General features: G+C 43.1%; 1 protein-coding gene across 1 annotated transcript in view; it reads right to left on the reverse strand.

Moving 5' to 3' along the window:
• Positions 1-8864: 8864 nt before the first annotated feature.
• PLEKHG7 (pleckstrin homology and RhoGEF domain containing G7) overlaps positions 8865-15829 on the reverse strand; it is a gene marked incomplete at both ends in the record, with an annotated part of 33089 nt that continues 26124 nt past the window's right edge. The window contains 3 exons of the mRNA XM_080357660.1: positions 8865-8972; positions 12361-12458; positions 15554-15713. Of these exons, the coding sequence (XP_080213786.1) occupies positions 8865-8972; positions 12361-12458; positions 15554-15713 (366 nt within the window). The remainder of the gene's footprint in view (positions 8973-12360; positions 12459-15553; positions 15714-15829) is intronic.

The following is a 15829-nucleotide window of genomic DNA, read 5'->3' on the forward strand; positions in this document are numbered from 1 at the left end:
TCTTGTAGTATCAGCACCTGAATCCAACTACAGCACTTGGATACTGGAGCATCTTTACACACACTGTATTGTATAGTTTGTGTGTGTGAGTGTGTGTGTGTCTGGGAGTCTGTGTGAACGAACGATGAGACAAAGTTTAGCTGGCATTGTAAGAATGTTACATGGCACATCACAATGTTGCATCTCATATTGATTGCTTTCGCTTTTTCATATTCGGTGGCTGGATTTTAATATTCCAGAAACCCTTACATGTGGGTTTTAAAAAGCAAACAGACAATACTGGTAGTAGCCTCTAGCATACTTCCCCCCCTACCCATACCCTGGAAGTCCTGAGAGGTTCTTGGGGTTTTAAGGGACATCCAGACCTTCAATGCTAGTTATACAAATAATAAAAAGTCTTTTTTTGAGACTGCTGCAGTTTATCTGGTCTTTTCTTCTGCCCCTTTTCTCAGCTTTTGGTGGAAGAAGCTGAACTTCTGCTGCGCCTGACAAACCTCAGTTCTTTGTCCCTCCATTGGATGCCCGTTCCCAGAAGGGTCTTAAATGTTAGGTTGGTTATGGGATTTAGTTTGCTCAGATCAGTGGTGTGAATCTCCTACTACTGGCTTAGTTATAAGCCAAACAGCTCTAAATAGGAGGCCAATATATATGTCTTTAGATATTTATTTGTGTGTTCTTTTCTGTACTTGCAACAGGGCTTTCTTGTAGAGTTTGTGTAGGTTCCAAACTTCTCTTTTGTTGTGATTTTATTTACACCTGTTCATTCTTGCCTGCCTGTGTCTAACTTTTCTTCCTCTGGTATCTGGTATTTCAAAACCATTAAGGTTATTTCTTTGGGCGGGGGTTATACATTCCAATATTTAGGTTCTCTGTCTTAAATACCCTAATAAATTCCCCACACCCCAAGCCCTTTAGTGTCTTACAAAATCGTGCCAGCTTTTCAGGGAAAGGACTGTGTCCTGAATTATTCTGCTTCTTTCCCGAGATGAGGAACCAAATTCTGTCACAATGATGAAAGCTTTGCCGTCATTAGGCAGGTTCCTGTGCTTTTATCTATTGACTGCTCTAGATGTGAACAAGGAAGAGTCTTTCTCATGAAAAGTTTCTAGTCCTGATTAACCCTCAAGTGAAAAAACTTCTTAATCCCTCTTCTCCAGAAGTAGTGATCTATGTATTTCATATCCCTTCTTAGCTTACCTGTCTAGTCCTACCTTTGCAACTGCAAGAAGTCTTCCTCAAGGAGTTTCCTTACAATTAAATTATTTCCCAAAAGCCAGCTGAGTTGTGTAAACTAAGTTACGTTGCTGTAAAAGGGTTTGGGATGGAATTGTGGTTCATGTGAAATACTGGTCTGATGTTCTGGTTTGAACTTGCTTGCCCAAAAGAAACAATTGCTGCAGCGGTTCCATATGAACAGAGCCTCTGGACTTGCTGTTTCTCCTTGTCAGCGTAACAGTTTGGCATAAGAATCTTTTGAATAGAAAACATGAAGAGAATCTCTGCCTCTGGCAATTTTTTAATCTACTTATTTATTGAGAAAATCCAAAGAGTTTGCTTTCGAGCCTTTCTTTGTCCGACACAAGACTTCAGAAATGTGGGAAAGGTAAAGATGTGACAGTCGTGCTCCAACCCAGATCCACTCTGTCCTGTTGGGTGACACACGGAGCCTCATGGTGCTGTTGGGGTGAAGGACGACCTTGTGGAGCAGAAGGGATTTTCGGGGGAAGAGAGAAGCTTCCCACAACTGTACAAGGACAAAACACCCGAGGCAGAGGAAGACAGATATTTCTCAGGGGGGTAGGGAAATGCTTGAAAAGACTCACTTATGTTCAGACTTTCTGCTTTTGAACAGGAATGTGTGAAATCTGAGGAGAGCGCGCTGCAGTGAAGGGGAAGTGGTAGAAGCTCTGGTAGGGTTGTTCTTAATTCAGCCTTTTGGGATAACTTGGTGTGAAGTCAAGCAGAGTCACCTCACCCGCTGGCTGCTGAAGCAGGGTGGTTGGTTAACTGCAGATCAGAACACACTCTGGAGCTCCTCAGCTTCAGGAGCAAAACCAGCTCAATTTCTGCAGGTTGCTTTTGCTGACCAAAGTATATGACCAACTTTTTGCCGGGGTGGACATGCTTTTTAAATACACATTTTTAGAAAGAGGGATTGTTAAAACCTGGAGGAACAGTGCTGTGCTAGAAACTTTTATGCTTGAGCTTTGAGTCTGCAGCAATAGGCTAGGATTTCTACAGCTTTTCACTGGAGTAAATTTACGACTTCATTGCTGAATCTTACGCTCCTTCTTTTGTGCTTGTGATTCTTGGTGCTGGTCTGCATTTGTTGATAAGCTGATGTTATAATAGACCCTATAATGCTTAAGGTCTCACTGCTCGGTTGGAAGTGGTGCTCAAGCTTAGTGAAGTGACCTATGAGATACGTAACAAGGGAAACTGGAAGGCAAAAAGCTTTGTATTTAAAAATCTACCTGCAGAGTCTGAATGTTTTGATGGGCGTGTTGTCAGTAGGAGTGTGGGGTTTTTATTGCACTGCTTTAAAACATAAATCATAGGAAAACCTAGTAAAAATCCTGGTAACTTTTCCCACACTGAGCTAAAGGATTCCAGACCAGATAGTTTAACGCACTGATTTTTCAGACTGCAAACACAGGAACGGAGGGAAACACTAATAAAATGGCAGAAGAGACTCAAACAGCCTCTACAAAGAACCAGATTGCTCAGGTACCCTGAGGAGAGAGAGACCATTATAAAGCAAGAGGTGGAAATAGTGGTAAAAGCAGTGCTTGAAGCAGTAGGTGTGTGAGATCCTCACGCTGCCTCTGATTTCTAGCCATTACCATGGCATCAGGAATGGGACAGTGAACTCTGGGGTTTGTTCCTGAAACTGTCCCCCCTGCAGGACACTCCATCCACATTCAGAATCACTGAAGGAGCGGAATAGGAGAGACCAGCTGCGACGTGGGCTGAGACAAGCTATGGAAAAGTGCAAAGGAGAGTCTTTTTAAAGGTGGGGAGTGGTTCTTTAACTTTCTGGAGACATCATCTCTCTTCCCAGTCAAAGAGCCACAATCCCGTGGGCTGTTGCCTCTCAAATGCCAAATCCTACTGTTCTTCTCCAAAATCATGTCAGCAATACAAACTTCATACTTCCATCCTGCGAGGCCTCTGGAGGAAGGTTGCATTGTGGAGGTCAGTGACAAGCTTTTGATCTTAGCTGGCTGCGCTTCACTGTTATTTATTTCTTCTCCCCATGTGTTCCTCCCCTCCAGTAATCTTCTCCTTTCTGCAAAGGTTGAACAAAGAGGATAAAATTAATGAGTCGCAGTAGGAAAAGCTGCTGTCTGCAGATGAAGAGACAAAAGGAATTTTGTGCTGCAGCTTCCAGCAGAGGGAAGAGGTTTAGAGGGATCTTAGTTTTCAGCTGGCTTCACTTTCTGGCACAAGAGTCCGAGGCTTTAGGGTACAGTGTGGGTTTTTTCCTCTGTTTTTGGAAGGTGTCAAGTAACCAAGTTGCCATGGAGTGTGGAGCTCTAGGTACACAAGAACAATGAATAGCTATTTTTGTTGGTTTTGGGACGATGAGGATTATTTGTGAATCCTGACTGGAAAAACTTTCTGAGTGAAGCAAGAGGGGATTTGGGAGCAGAAGCACGAAGTAACCTTGCTGTGTTTGTATTACATTAGCAAGAACAATTGAGTCTCTCATCCTAGATGTAAGAGAAGTGACATTCCTAAAGAAGGGACCTGGAAAACTCAAGTACTTTTCTGGATTGCTAAATGCAAAGTGGAAACAAATGCTTTTTTTGCAAAACTTAAAAAAATGATGACCAGTACTCAGTGGCAGACAGAAAACTGCTGGAGCTTAAGTTCCAACAGAATATACGCTATGCCAAAAAGAATGATACCATGGTTTGAGTATGCTGAAACTGATAAGTTACTCCTCCGTATTCCACCCCTCCCACTCTCATATTCTTGGGGGATGAGGAAACAACACTGTCATTTGCACTATGCACTTTTTGCTGTCTAACTGAATATAATCTGCAGTAAGTGGGATGGTGTCGCTGGCATTGCATGTGTGAGCTGTGATCGGTGGACAGGAGGTTTATCTTCGGCTGGACTTTTCACAGAATCACAGAATGTTACGGATTGGAAGGGATCTCAAAAGATCATCTAGTCCAATCCCCCTGCTGGAGCAGGAACACCTAGATGAAGTTACACAGGAAGGCGTCCACTGTATTTCATTTGGCCCCTTGCTAAGTAGGGAGAGTTGCACTCATTCTTTCGTACCAAAAATGCGATCATCATCTAAGAGCACATTTAAAAACAAAACCCACATAGTCATGCACACATTATCTTTGTAGAGCTTCATTTGAAGATTATAAAATGAGAAAACATGAATTTTATGTCTTTTCAAGAGTCTTGCCAGTTCTCCAGTTCTTAATTTTTGAAGTCTTGACCTCAGCACCCCTTCTAGGATAAATTTAAAATTATTGTCCAGCCACAGCCTCTCCAAAAGCACCATGTGGTGCACTTTTCAGAAACAGCAATAATTGGATAGTCAAGTCCCTTGGCAGAAACTCAGGTTTTTGTGTTTCTTTTTTTAATTCTTTTTATTTTTTAACTTTTATTTCAAGGGACACTGAATAAAGAGGTTTGCATATTTGCAGAGAACATTAGATGCCACTTAAAATAATGAAGAGAATAGGTATTAGTTAATGCAATAAACTCTGCCTTTTGTCTTCAGCTCACCACACACTATGCACTCACTGCAGCAGATGAGGAGTATCTGCTCATTTGAAGATTCCTGAAGCCCTACTAACCCTTTTGGATCAGTGTTACTATGAAAGCAGAAGCCTGGTAGGAGTGTTTTCCAATTTTTCCTCCCACTATGACCCAAACTAAACCCAAATTCATCTGTATTTCCAGCCTTTTTTTGGGTGAAGAGGGCTGGTAAAGAGCGTTCATCGTTACATGTCAACAGGCCAGTGCTGGCAGGTCCAGGCTCCTGGTGTTGGCTTTATGGCAAAATACTTCGTTGTATCACACTAAAGCTTGATTGCTGGCACGAAAGGGATGTTTGAAAGGATGTCTCACTGGGTTAGCAAATACCAGAACTTTTTGTAGTAGAGTGTCCAAAATGCTGCTTGTATAGGATTTGTCACTATTTTTAAGAAAAAATAAAGATCACACACACAAAAAAATCAACCCCCACCATTTGATGTTGTTACGTAAGATTTCATTTAAACTACCTCTCAATGTAATATTCAAACATCATTAGGTAAGTTTAATAAGGTTTGCTCACTGTCACGTTATGTAAAAATTATAGTTAATGCCAAAATTGCAAAAGTCTATCACCAAAACCAAACCAAGTTAAGGATTTTCTTTGTAATGTGTGTGAAAGTATCCAATAGCTTCGAGTCATCATAAACTTCTGTAGTTTCATTCTTGCAAACTGTAGCTGCTGGACAGGAAATAAATCATAACCACAAGCTTTCATAATCACGGTCTGCTGGGTAAAAACAATTTTGTATGCAGCTTTGTCATTTGGCTATAGATAGCCTCATTCACTAAATGTACCATTAATTTTCTCTTTTGGTTTTTTGAGACATGAACTTGATGAATGGTGTTCTGTAATGGATGCGTGCTGCGAATTACATTGTCTTGTTTGCCTCTTTTCTGAATTTGAATGACCAGTTTACTATTGCAGATGTGAATATTGCTCATACAGCTTAATTTCTGTATAATTGTATAAAATATAAATGGAAATTTTTAAAGTTCTTACCCAGTAGTTAGAGGTAATGTATTATACTCGCCTTATGTTGCAGTTTTACCTACAGCATACTGCACTTTTAAACTGGATCACACCATCATCATAGGTGTAGATAGATTTATTTGTTTGTTTGTTTGTTTGTTTTTTGCATGAATGTGCTTTGGTTTTGTTTCTTTTTCATTTAAGTTCGATTCTCTTAAGTTCTGTTTTCAGTGTTTGTGTTTACTACTTGTGACCATGTAGTTGTGCCTTACATTGTGAAAGAATTTAGTCCAGCGTGCACTGTAATTCCTCAGCTCTGCGATTTGGAAGGTGGCCGTGGATTTGGGTGAGAAAATGACACCATGCATCAACCAGTTCTGTATAAACTATGACAAAATGTTATCGAAATGTCACTTTTGTTTTCTAACCTGCTAAAGGAATGATTCATGACAATAAAAAAGAATAAATTAGACCTTTCTAATAGACTAGTTCTGTTATTCTGAACTACCTTGCCCCACTTCACATAGCAAAGCTACTTTGAAATGGGGGATCTGTCATTTTACAGATGAACTGTTGGGAAGCCACACATCTAAGAACAAGGTAAATGTTCCAGTTTTAGAGCCACAACAAAAACTTTCACGTTCCTGAGGAGACACTGATAACGACTGCTTTTCAAATCTTTATTTTTTTTTCACAAGTTAAATTCAGAGTAGTTTTTCCATTCCCAGTAACTGTATGAAGCTGCTGGGTATCCTGCATTCAATTAAAGCCCTTCTGTTGCTGGCTGTGGTCAGGCATTGCATTCAAAGCATTTGGACAATTGGCATGACTGGAAGGCCCAGAAGTAGCACTTGTTTTATTTTTTAGGCTAATGAAGGGCTCGCTTATGACATGGAAACCTCTTTCAGGCTGGAGCTGTGTTGTAGAGAGAAGCCACGTGATTAACGTGGGTGAGATCAGTCCCTTGACAAAGCTGCTATTGAATTATGAGAGCATTCACAAAAGCCATGTTTAGCTATTGAAGCAGATCTTCCTAGGGGCTCTCTGTAGAAAGGTGGAGAGAATAGGTCTCCTGAAAGGCAATTTAAGCTGGGAAGTTAAATTCTGCCTTGACTGCTTCTGAGGCATCTTTCCAGACTGCAGCAATCTGTTGAGCTTACGTCTCCCTAAAGACAGCCCATGTGTGAATTCCTCCTTCCTCTGCGGTGTCCTCCTTGGAGATGTGCTGGCCTCCAGGAAATACCCAATCTCTGGGACTATTTAGTTGTCTGGTAAACTGAGCAGAACTGCCTTGAGCTCATTTGGGAAAAAAATATAGAGAGTAGTAAAATCCCTCCTCCCTTCTGCCAGTGCATGAAGCACAGAGTTTACTCTGTCAGGTGTGACTTCCCTGGGCTTGAAATGTCTTCTGGTCCTATCAGCATTGGTTTCAAGATACTGTGAGGTTCTGGTGAGGGACCAGGGCTGGAAGGGGGAGGGTGTGATGCAGTTTGCAGCTGAGGTTGGGATGGGGGCGATGGAGCAGAGCTGTGTCAGCCCGGTTGGGACTGAGAGTTTGTGGCTTGTGTGGTGTCCTGGAGCTGATCTCCTGTCTCCACTCTGCTCTGCTTTCCTGCCTTACACATTCACTGGATGGCTGTTCCTTTCCCAGGAAGCTGTGACAAAAACGTGCATATCACAGGCACGGGGACAAGACCAGGAATGTGCACCGCAGCGGCCTAGACTGCATCTGGAAGTGCTGAACCAGGTAAGTATGTACATAATACATATGTACATGCAGCCTCCAGAACCCGACTTGTATGTACAGGTGAACCAGCTCAAGTGGATAAAATGTACCACTGCATCCTGGCAAGTGGAGCTGGGTCAGGGGCAGCACATGAGCTCATGACTAATTTGTGGAGTAGAGGTGAATGCAAAGTGAGTGCTGACATCCCTATGAATAATGTGAACAACTGGAAGAGCACTACTATGTTATTCAGCATAGTCCTCGTCTGTGTTCACTTCCCCCTAAGTAATTTCTGACATGGAGGTGATTCTAAGAGCTAACTTTTCTGCTCAGCGAGACTGGCTGGTTGGGCACAGAAAGGGTGAGAGGTGACAGAGTCATGTATGAGTGGCTTTAGGGAAGTCTCTTGTATCTCTTGACTATGGCTAATCTCAGGAGATGAGCCAGGGCTAACCTGGTGGGAGCACCCTCCCTCCGTGGTGGCAACCTGCATGGATGTTGTGGCTAGCAGCTGCAGCCTGTCCTGCGAGTCTCTTCCAGTACCTCAAAAAGAGGGGATGAAAATAAGTGATTAATAGGGGCTTGTGTGTTACGTGGGCCATGGATCTGGGACAGCAGTGGAGAATCAAATGGCTTAATGCAAAAGGAACACTCAAGTTTGTGAAGCAAACTTGAACTCTAAAGGCGACAATGCTGCAATCTCCATAATGACAGATCTGCAGTGAATAAAGCTGTGAAAAAACAGGTAAAACAAAAATCCCAGTAAAGCAGGACATCAATACACTTATTTCTTATTATGTATTCTGTAGTGTCTCTAACTGAATGTTGTATGTAATTATGACCTTTTCAAAGAAACTTAAATAATCTCATTTTAAAAATTAATGGGGAGTCAACTACATGCTTTTACTGATCTGCCTCCATAAATTCAAAGTTAATGCAAAAAACAGCTTGTAACATGGTAGTTTAGTAGGTAGCCATAACTACAGGAAGCTATGGCTACACAATTTCAATTTTGTGGAATTTATTAATACAGTTTGGATGATCTTGGAATAAACCTTCCAGACTTTTCTGGTGGATAAGTTCTCCTCACTAATGTAGGCTCGCTCCCGTCCTGCTTTTCAGAAAAGAACAAGTTGTATTAAAACCTTTTTGCATTGCAAAATCCTTCCCCTAGCTGAAGTAAAGGAGCATCTAGGAGCGATACATTTATTGCCTGGCTCATTTTCCCCCTCTGGTTTATTCCCACATCCCATAGTCAAAACTCTTCATTTCTGTCAAGTCAGAAATCTGTTAGTTTCAGAAACTTAAGGCATGCTGGAAGAAATAACTGTGTTATCACCACAATAGTCTTCTGCTGGACTTGCTGCTACACTGACATCATTAAATTTCAGAGGATTCAGTTGGGAAACAGAAAGCGCTGCTTTCCTTGGTTTCATGTTGCGTGCTGTAATTGGAGATTGCAGTTTCTATCTGTGACATCCATGTTTTCTGTAGCAAGAAAAAGTAATTCGTAAATCAATACAATCCAAAAAAGTTCCAGTAATTCTGATACACAAACATCCAGAGCCTTTAGTTTCATGTACCCTTTCTTCAGGCCCATGCTCATAATTCCTGAAGTGAACATGAATTATCCTCCCTGTTGCTCAGGTCACTACACACTGCTGGAGTCTGTGTCTGGGGCCAGGGACTTCTGGTGGAGATTTCATTTTTGGTTGGAAGGTAGGATTTTTGTGCTCTGTTTACTTGAAATTGTGAAGTTTGCTGTTCACTATTTCACCCTTTTTTTGTGGAATATTTATTAGTTTCATGCTGTCCCTGCAGTTTGGGCTCCCTGTTCTTCTGGTTAAGACATCTCCAGTGCTATCAGCAAGTTCTGTCCCTCTCTGAGATCTGTCATGTGCTGCCACGTGAATTTCGATTTCTAGCACCATGCTGACAGCATTCAGCTCTGTATCTGCTGTCATCCAGGTATGAGGACAGGGACCTATGGCTGCAGAAGTGGATTTAAAATATGTAACTTCCTTCTCTCTGTGCTAGACCAGATGGTCTGGGTCACAGAAGCTGAGCTGCCTCTGAATTGCTATGATTAGATGGTACAAATTAGCTGGCAGCAATATGAGCTTAAGGTCTGGCTGTGCTTCTCCTATCCCAGGATTTTCATTTTGCCTGGTCAGGGGCTGCTCTCCCTGTTCTAATGCACGTAGAGACACTGAGCTTTGATGCAAAGAGTAGAAACGCGTGAGAAGGGGCAACCTGTCCAACTTCATGCTGCACTGGGAGTCATAAATTTTGGTATTGACTCATCTGTTTGTTCCCCATGCGTGTTTACACCCTGAACAAGTTGAATTCCTTGCTTTGAGAATTAGAAAGTTGGAGAGATAAATTGCATGGCCCCCAAGTCTAAGGAGTCCCAGCAGTGGACGTGAGCGGAGTCTGCCTGCACAAGCTGCGTGTGCCTGGCAGGGCGCAGAGCCCGGCTTTGGTGGGAGGCGACGGCTCTGACCCCTTTGGAGCTGCTGGTGGAGGAGGGTGTGATGTGCAGGGTGACGGCGGTGGTTACACAGGGGTTGCCCGGCGATGGAGGAACTGGCAGTGTCAGCAAGAGAACAGCAGGCAGGGCCGTTGTATGGGTGGGATCACAGAATGACAGAATATGAGGGCTTGGAAGGGACCTTGAAAGATCATCTAGTCCAATCCCCCTGCCGGAGCAGGAACGCCTAGGTGAGGTTACACAAGAAGGTGTCCAGGCAGGATTTGAATGTCTCCAGAGTAGGAGACTCCACAACCTCCCTGGGCAGCCTGTTCCAGTGCTCTGTCACCCTCACTGAGAAGACGTTTCTTCTCAAATTTAAATGGACCCTCCTGTGTTTTGGTTTATAACCATTGCCCCTTGTCTTATCATTGATTGTCACAGAGAAGAGCCTGGCTCCATCCTCATGACACTCAGCCTTTACATATTTATAAACATTAATAAGGACATCCCTCAGTCTTCTCCAAGCTAAAAAGCCCCAGCTCCATCAGCCTTTCCTCATAAGGGAGATGTTCCACTCCCTTAATCATCTTTGTTGCCCTGCGCTGGACTCTCTCCAGCAGTTCCCTGTGCTTCTGGAACTGAGGGGCCCAGAACTGGACACACTATTCCAGATGTGGTCTCACCAGGGCAGAGTAGAGGGGAAGGAGAACCTCTCTCAACCTACTAACCACCCCCCTTCTAATACACCCCAGGATGCCATTGGCCTTCCTGGCCACAAGGGCACAGTGCTGGCTCATGGTCATCCTGCTGTCCACCAGGACCCCCAGGTCCCTTTCCCCTACACTGATCTCTAACAGCAGGTCTGTTTTTCCATGTGTTTGCTGAGCATTGTGTATCTGAGAGGGAGGTGGGAGTGGGGCAAGGGGATCACCGCGTCTACATTCAATGTGCTGTGAAAATTGAGGTGACAGAGATGTGGAGCAGGCGTATGTTCCCTGTGCATTTGGCAGAGCGCAGTATGGTGGCAAGAGTGCCCAAAAGAGCATCCCTCCCTCTGACCAGTGACCTGGGGTCTTGTGGGGGAGCCAAGAGCTGAGGCAGGTTGCTCACCAACATCAGGAGATTTAAGGGGCAGCTCGCAATGTGACAGCCCTCTGCTTGGGGTGAGTCAAGGGGAATATGGCACTTCTGGCTGCCATCAGTTTGCTCCCTTTCGATACAGCTGAGCTACCTCAAGGCCCTGGTCTGATGGTCCTCGCCAGTATCAGTCTTATCCAAATCTTCTTCCATTCTGCATTGCAGTCATATCAGCTAAACCCATGAGTTCATCTTGGCTAGTAAGTCTCTTTAAAAAAATACATTGATAATGCGGAGATTTGGCTTCTGAGGAGCTGAAATAAGGCGGTTCTTTCAAATGATGCTGGATAGAGTCTACCTTTCTTAAGGATCAGAGTTCCCAAGCTCAACAAAATGTGGTAATGCCACCACATCCAAGTGAAAAGAACCTTTCACTGCAGAATTTTCTCCTTTGATGAACTGGGCTTGGGAGATGTCAAGAACGGGATCGTCACCTGATGTGAAGGAAGCTTTGGAAGGGGAAGGTAATATTTCAGTAACAGGTTAAGGTAACATCTTGAGTAGATACCTATTCCAGATACAAACCAGTGACTTGGAAATGGAAATAATTCACTCATGGATTTTCCCTGAAAAAGCCCTTCTACCGCAATTTATTTTTAAGAATTAGCATTAGTGATAGCCACATTTCTGTGCATTAAGTATTAGAGAATGAAATTCAACTTACAGGAGAAAAAATACTTCTATGGAGTGCCTACCACACTTTCAGATGTTATATACAGCACTGTTACTAGAAATGTGTTTTGCTGTGAAAATGAGGAGTGTATTTATGTAACAGTGGAATTAATTATACCATCTGTTCAGTCTGAAATTGCAAGATCTATGTTATGCATAGATGAGTATGAAACAGTTTTCTGATCTGAGTACTACTGCATATGAGTTGAGTGAAGGGGAGTTGCTTTGGTGTTGACTTCTCTGGAAGGGCTGCTCATCTTCATTTCTGTTATGCAATAAATGTTTGGGGTTATTGTATTTTTTTCATTCTTTTTTGGTTTTTTTTGTTAGCAATCAGAAGTGATAATGTTTTTCAACAAGAATACGGCCTGCTTTCAATGCAGATATAAAATTGGTACATGTTCGACAGTAAAAAATCTGTAATAAACGTGTGAGCCAGAGCACTGGGGTGTTAATTTGTTTTGGTTTGGTTTTGGTCAAATGTCACAACTGTAATAGATTCTTAGCACAGCATGACCCCTTTTAGGCTGAGAATCCTCCATTAGGGAAAGCATAGTTGTGTAATTAGAGAAGAAAAAAAGGTGTGTTTCTTACCTTGGCAGACTCTGTCTGAGCTTGCAGTAAAAAGACTGCTATGCACTGACGATACCTATTTTCATGCTGTATTAGGAAAGCATTTCGCAGGCTGAAGACTGTGGAAAAAGGTATGGAGAAATGGTATCAATTCATGATATCAATAGCATGAATACGGCTGTGGCCTGACCAGTGCTGAGTATAGGGGGACAATCACTTCCCTAGTCCCGCTGGCCATACTATTCCTGATAGAAGCCAGGATGCTGCTGGCCGCCTTGGCCACCTGGGCACACTGCTGGCTCAGGTAGCCAAAATCCTGCGGAAGCTGTGCTTGAATGGGCTGGTAGTAGCAGGGAGGAGGGCACAGCAGCCTGTGACAATGCACTGGATCTGTGTGGCATTGCTTTTTTCAGCTAAAGTCAACATTGCTGTAAACAAAGTGACTGCAAGCGATATGCAGGGTTGTCTCCCTGTGAGCAGCAGCCTTGAGCCAAGCTCTGCTCCTGAACCCATGCGACCTGGGGAAGATATCAAGACCTTGAGCTGCCCAGACAAGGCAGCGCTTTTCTGAGTCTAGTACAGTTGACATATCTTTTTGATAACCTTATCTAGTTCATATAGCTTCCTCCGAAGCCTTACACTATGTAGAATATCTTGCTGCTCTGTAATGCTTCTTGTCTAAGCATTACCAAGCGCTGTACAGTCAGACCTCAAAATGTTTCTTGAAGATAAATTGTCCTATAATCCTATGTTTATAGAAGAGTAAAGTGGAGTGCAGACTGGTTAAATTATTGCAGCAAATCATTTAGCAGCAAAAATTCATAGCTGGAGAGGCGGTACACTTCAGAACTCATGGTTCTCTCTGTGGTCAATGGGAAGTACAACTTTACAGTTCTAAAAATGAATTTTCTGGTCAATGCTTAGCATCGAGTTCTGAGTAATATTTTCTAAAAGACATTCTGTGACTGTAAAGATTGCCGGTCTTTGATACGGTGACATACCTGTCTCCTTCAAACTTAGTGTAAAGCATTATTGGTGAAGCAATAATAATTGCAAATTGAAATCCAGAGCAGAATTTTAGAAGGAAAGCAATTCCTAATCAGAAAACATGTTGCTGCTTGCTGTCTTCAGAGATTGATTCTTACTATTACACTTACATGTGTAGTTACACCTCTTGTACAAGGTCCTGGCATTCATGGATATTTCTGCCTCTAGGGTGTCTTCCCAGTGTTATGAGCACATTGTTATATCTCTTATCCTTTGACTGATACGTGGCAGGCTTGGGGCTAGAATTGGTCTGCATAATTATCAGCCTGCTGCTGCTGCCAAAAGGGTATTTCTATGATTTTGCAATATATTGCTTTCCTAGTCCTTGCATTGAGGTACATTTCTTTCCAAAGTGAGATCAACCCCCGGGAAGCTAAAGGATGCAAAAATACTAGTTAGATCAAAAATCAGAGTTTCATTTTTTATTAATGTGATGGATCACTCATGCTACCCTTTCTGAGAACATGCTAACTAATCTTTTACTGCCACCAGTAGTACAAGTCTCCTTCTTGAGACTGCAAACAAGTTGGCAGCATTCCCCAAGGTTACACATTTCTGAGATATTTTTTATTTATTTTTCTTTTTCCCCTGAAAAGGGACATTTTCTATTGACAGTAGAAGTTTTGCCTGGTGCTTTACACAAAATGGTGGAAATCTGAACTGCAAGCTCTCTACAGTAATTTCATTATAGTTATTGTACCCCACTCTAATGGGTCCTGTATTGGGATTGGGGCTTCCAAGGTGTTACAAGACACCAGGTAAGTAACAGAGACTGCCATAGCTACAGCTGTAATAAAGCTGGCAGGAATATATGGGAGAGAAGTCAGATAATGAGGTCCAGAGTGTGGAAAAGGGCCACAACCAGTGGTTGCAGGTGGGTCACAAGGTTAAGAAGGACCCTGGTTATAAATCTCTGAATGTAGCAAATTCTGGCTAGGAAAAAGAAAAATATCCAAAAATCTTATTCGCATCTCCATTATATGGCTTTTAGGCCCCATGTTGTATGTATGTGCAAATAGGAGGGTGGCTGCACAGCCCTCTCCAGCACTCAGAAGTTGTTGACATTGGGCCTGGGCTTAGGCAGAAAGGTCGGGCTGCCCCCGCTCTGCCCATGGGTGGCTGTTGTGGCTGCTTCATTTCTGCTTGGGTTGGTAGGGACACTCGTTAGCAGACAGACAGTGTCTGGAGTACATTTATAAAAAGGTTATTCTTCTCTGTGTTCATTTCTTTATCTCATCTTTAGTAATTTGCCTTTTGTTGCCTACTTTTATTTCCTATCAGCATAGATGCTGAATGCTAACTAGTCTGGGTGAATATCTTTCAAGGTTATTATAAATTTTATGGGCTCTAGGCTTATTTTCCACATCTCTAGACGTCCTGCAGAGCACTCTGGCTCCCTGAGCTTTTCCTCCCAGCCTTTAGAATTAGGTTGGCTGACAGGCCCTGGAGCCTGGAGATTTGTATTTCTCTTATTTCTGATATAGGAGGCTCCTGGGATCTGAACAGTGTTAGGCTAATGTATGAGAGCCTGTAAGAACGGCTCAGACCAAGGGGAAGCCTGATTTTTAAAACATGTTCCCTCACCCACACTCTGATTTGGTGACTCCAGGGATGTTTCTTTGGCAGGGTAAGGCTGGTCACTCTCTGTTGGGGTCAGTTCTCCTCCCCTCTTCACCCAAGGGCACAACAGCAGGTGTTATTGGGGCAGTTTCCCCTGGCGATGTGTTTGGATGTCTGTGAGAAAAGCGTCACTGACGTATGGTGGGTGATTTCCATTCTCTTGGTAGCTGGTGGGGAGCTGAGGAAGAGCAGCTTCAGGAGATAAGCCTCCTCTCCAGCCTCCTCAAGAATTGCTGCTGTGCATGTGTGATGACACCCAGGAGAGCAGCGTGCTGGGGTGTTGGGCAGTGGAACAACAGGAAAAATGCTGCATAACTAGTATGGAATTGAGAATGTACTTGGGAAAGAGGCTTGGGGTTTCATGAAGTGCGCTAGGACACTTAGGGCAAGGAAATACTTGACTTCTGACAAAGAATTCATTGGAGTCTTGATACCTCCTTTGAGGTGAACGGATAATATCTGACAGTCACTGGTGTGTATGTGCAGGTTACTGCAAAAGAACATGGGGTGCTTTTATGAAGATGTTCCAATGCATGTGGGCACATACCTGTACTGTGGACAGGGTCGATGTTTTTCAGGATCAGTCTGTCTAGTGGGATGGGCTGGTCTAGAACTGTGCAAAACCCACCCTCTCTGACGAAGGACTGCAGCTCAGGAGTGAGGCAAGGACAGACAGGGACTAAGCCGGTGTCTGAGCCGCCGTATTTCTGGGAATAGAAAATGAAGTTGGTTAGCTAGTTGTCTGCCATCTGCTCATGAAATATAGGCACTAAACAGCCCTAAATTATGTGCTTTCTCTTATCAAAGGTATTGAGACAGCTTG

Source organism: Nesoenas mayeri, assembly GCF_963082525.1.
Source record: "Nesoenas mayeri genome assembly, chromosome: 1".
Classification (NCBI taxonomy): Eukaryota; Metazoa; Chordata; class Aves; order Columbiformes; family Columbidae; genus Nesoenas; species Nesoenas mayeri.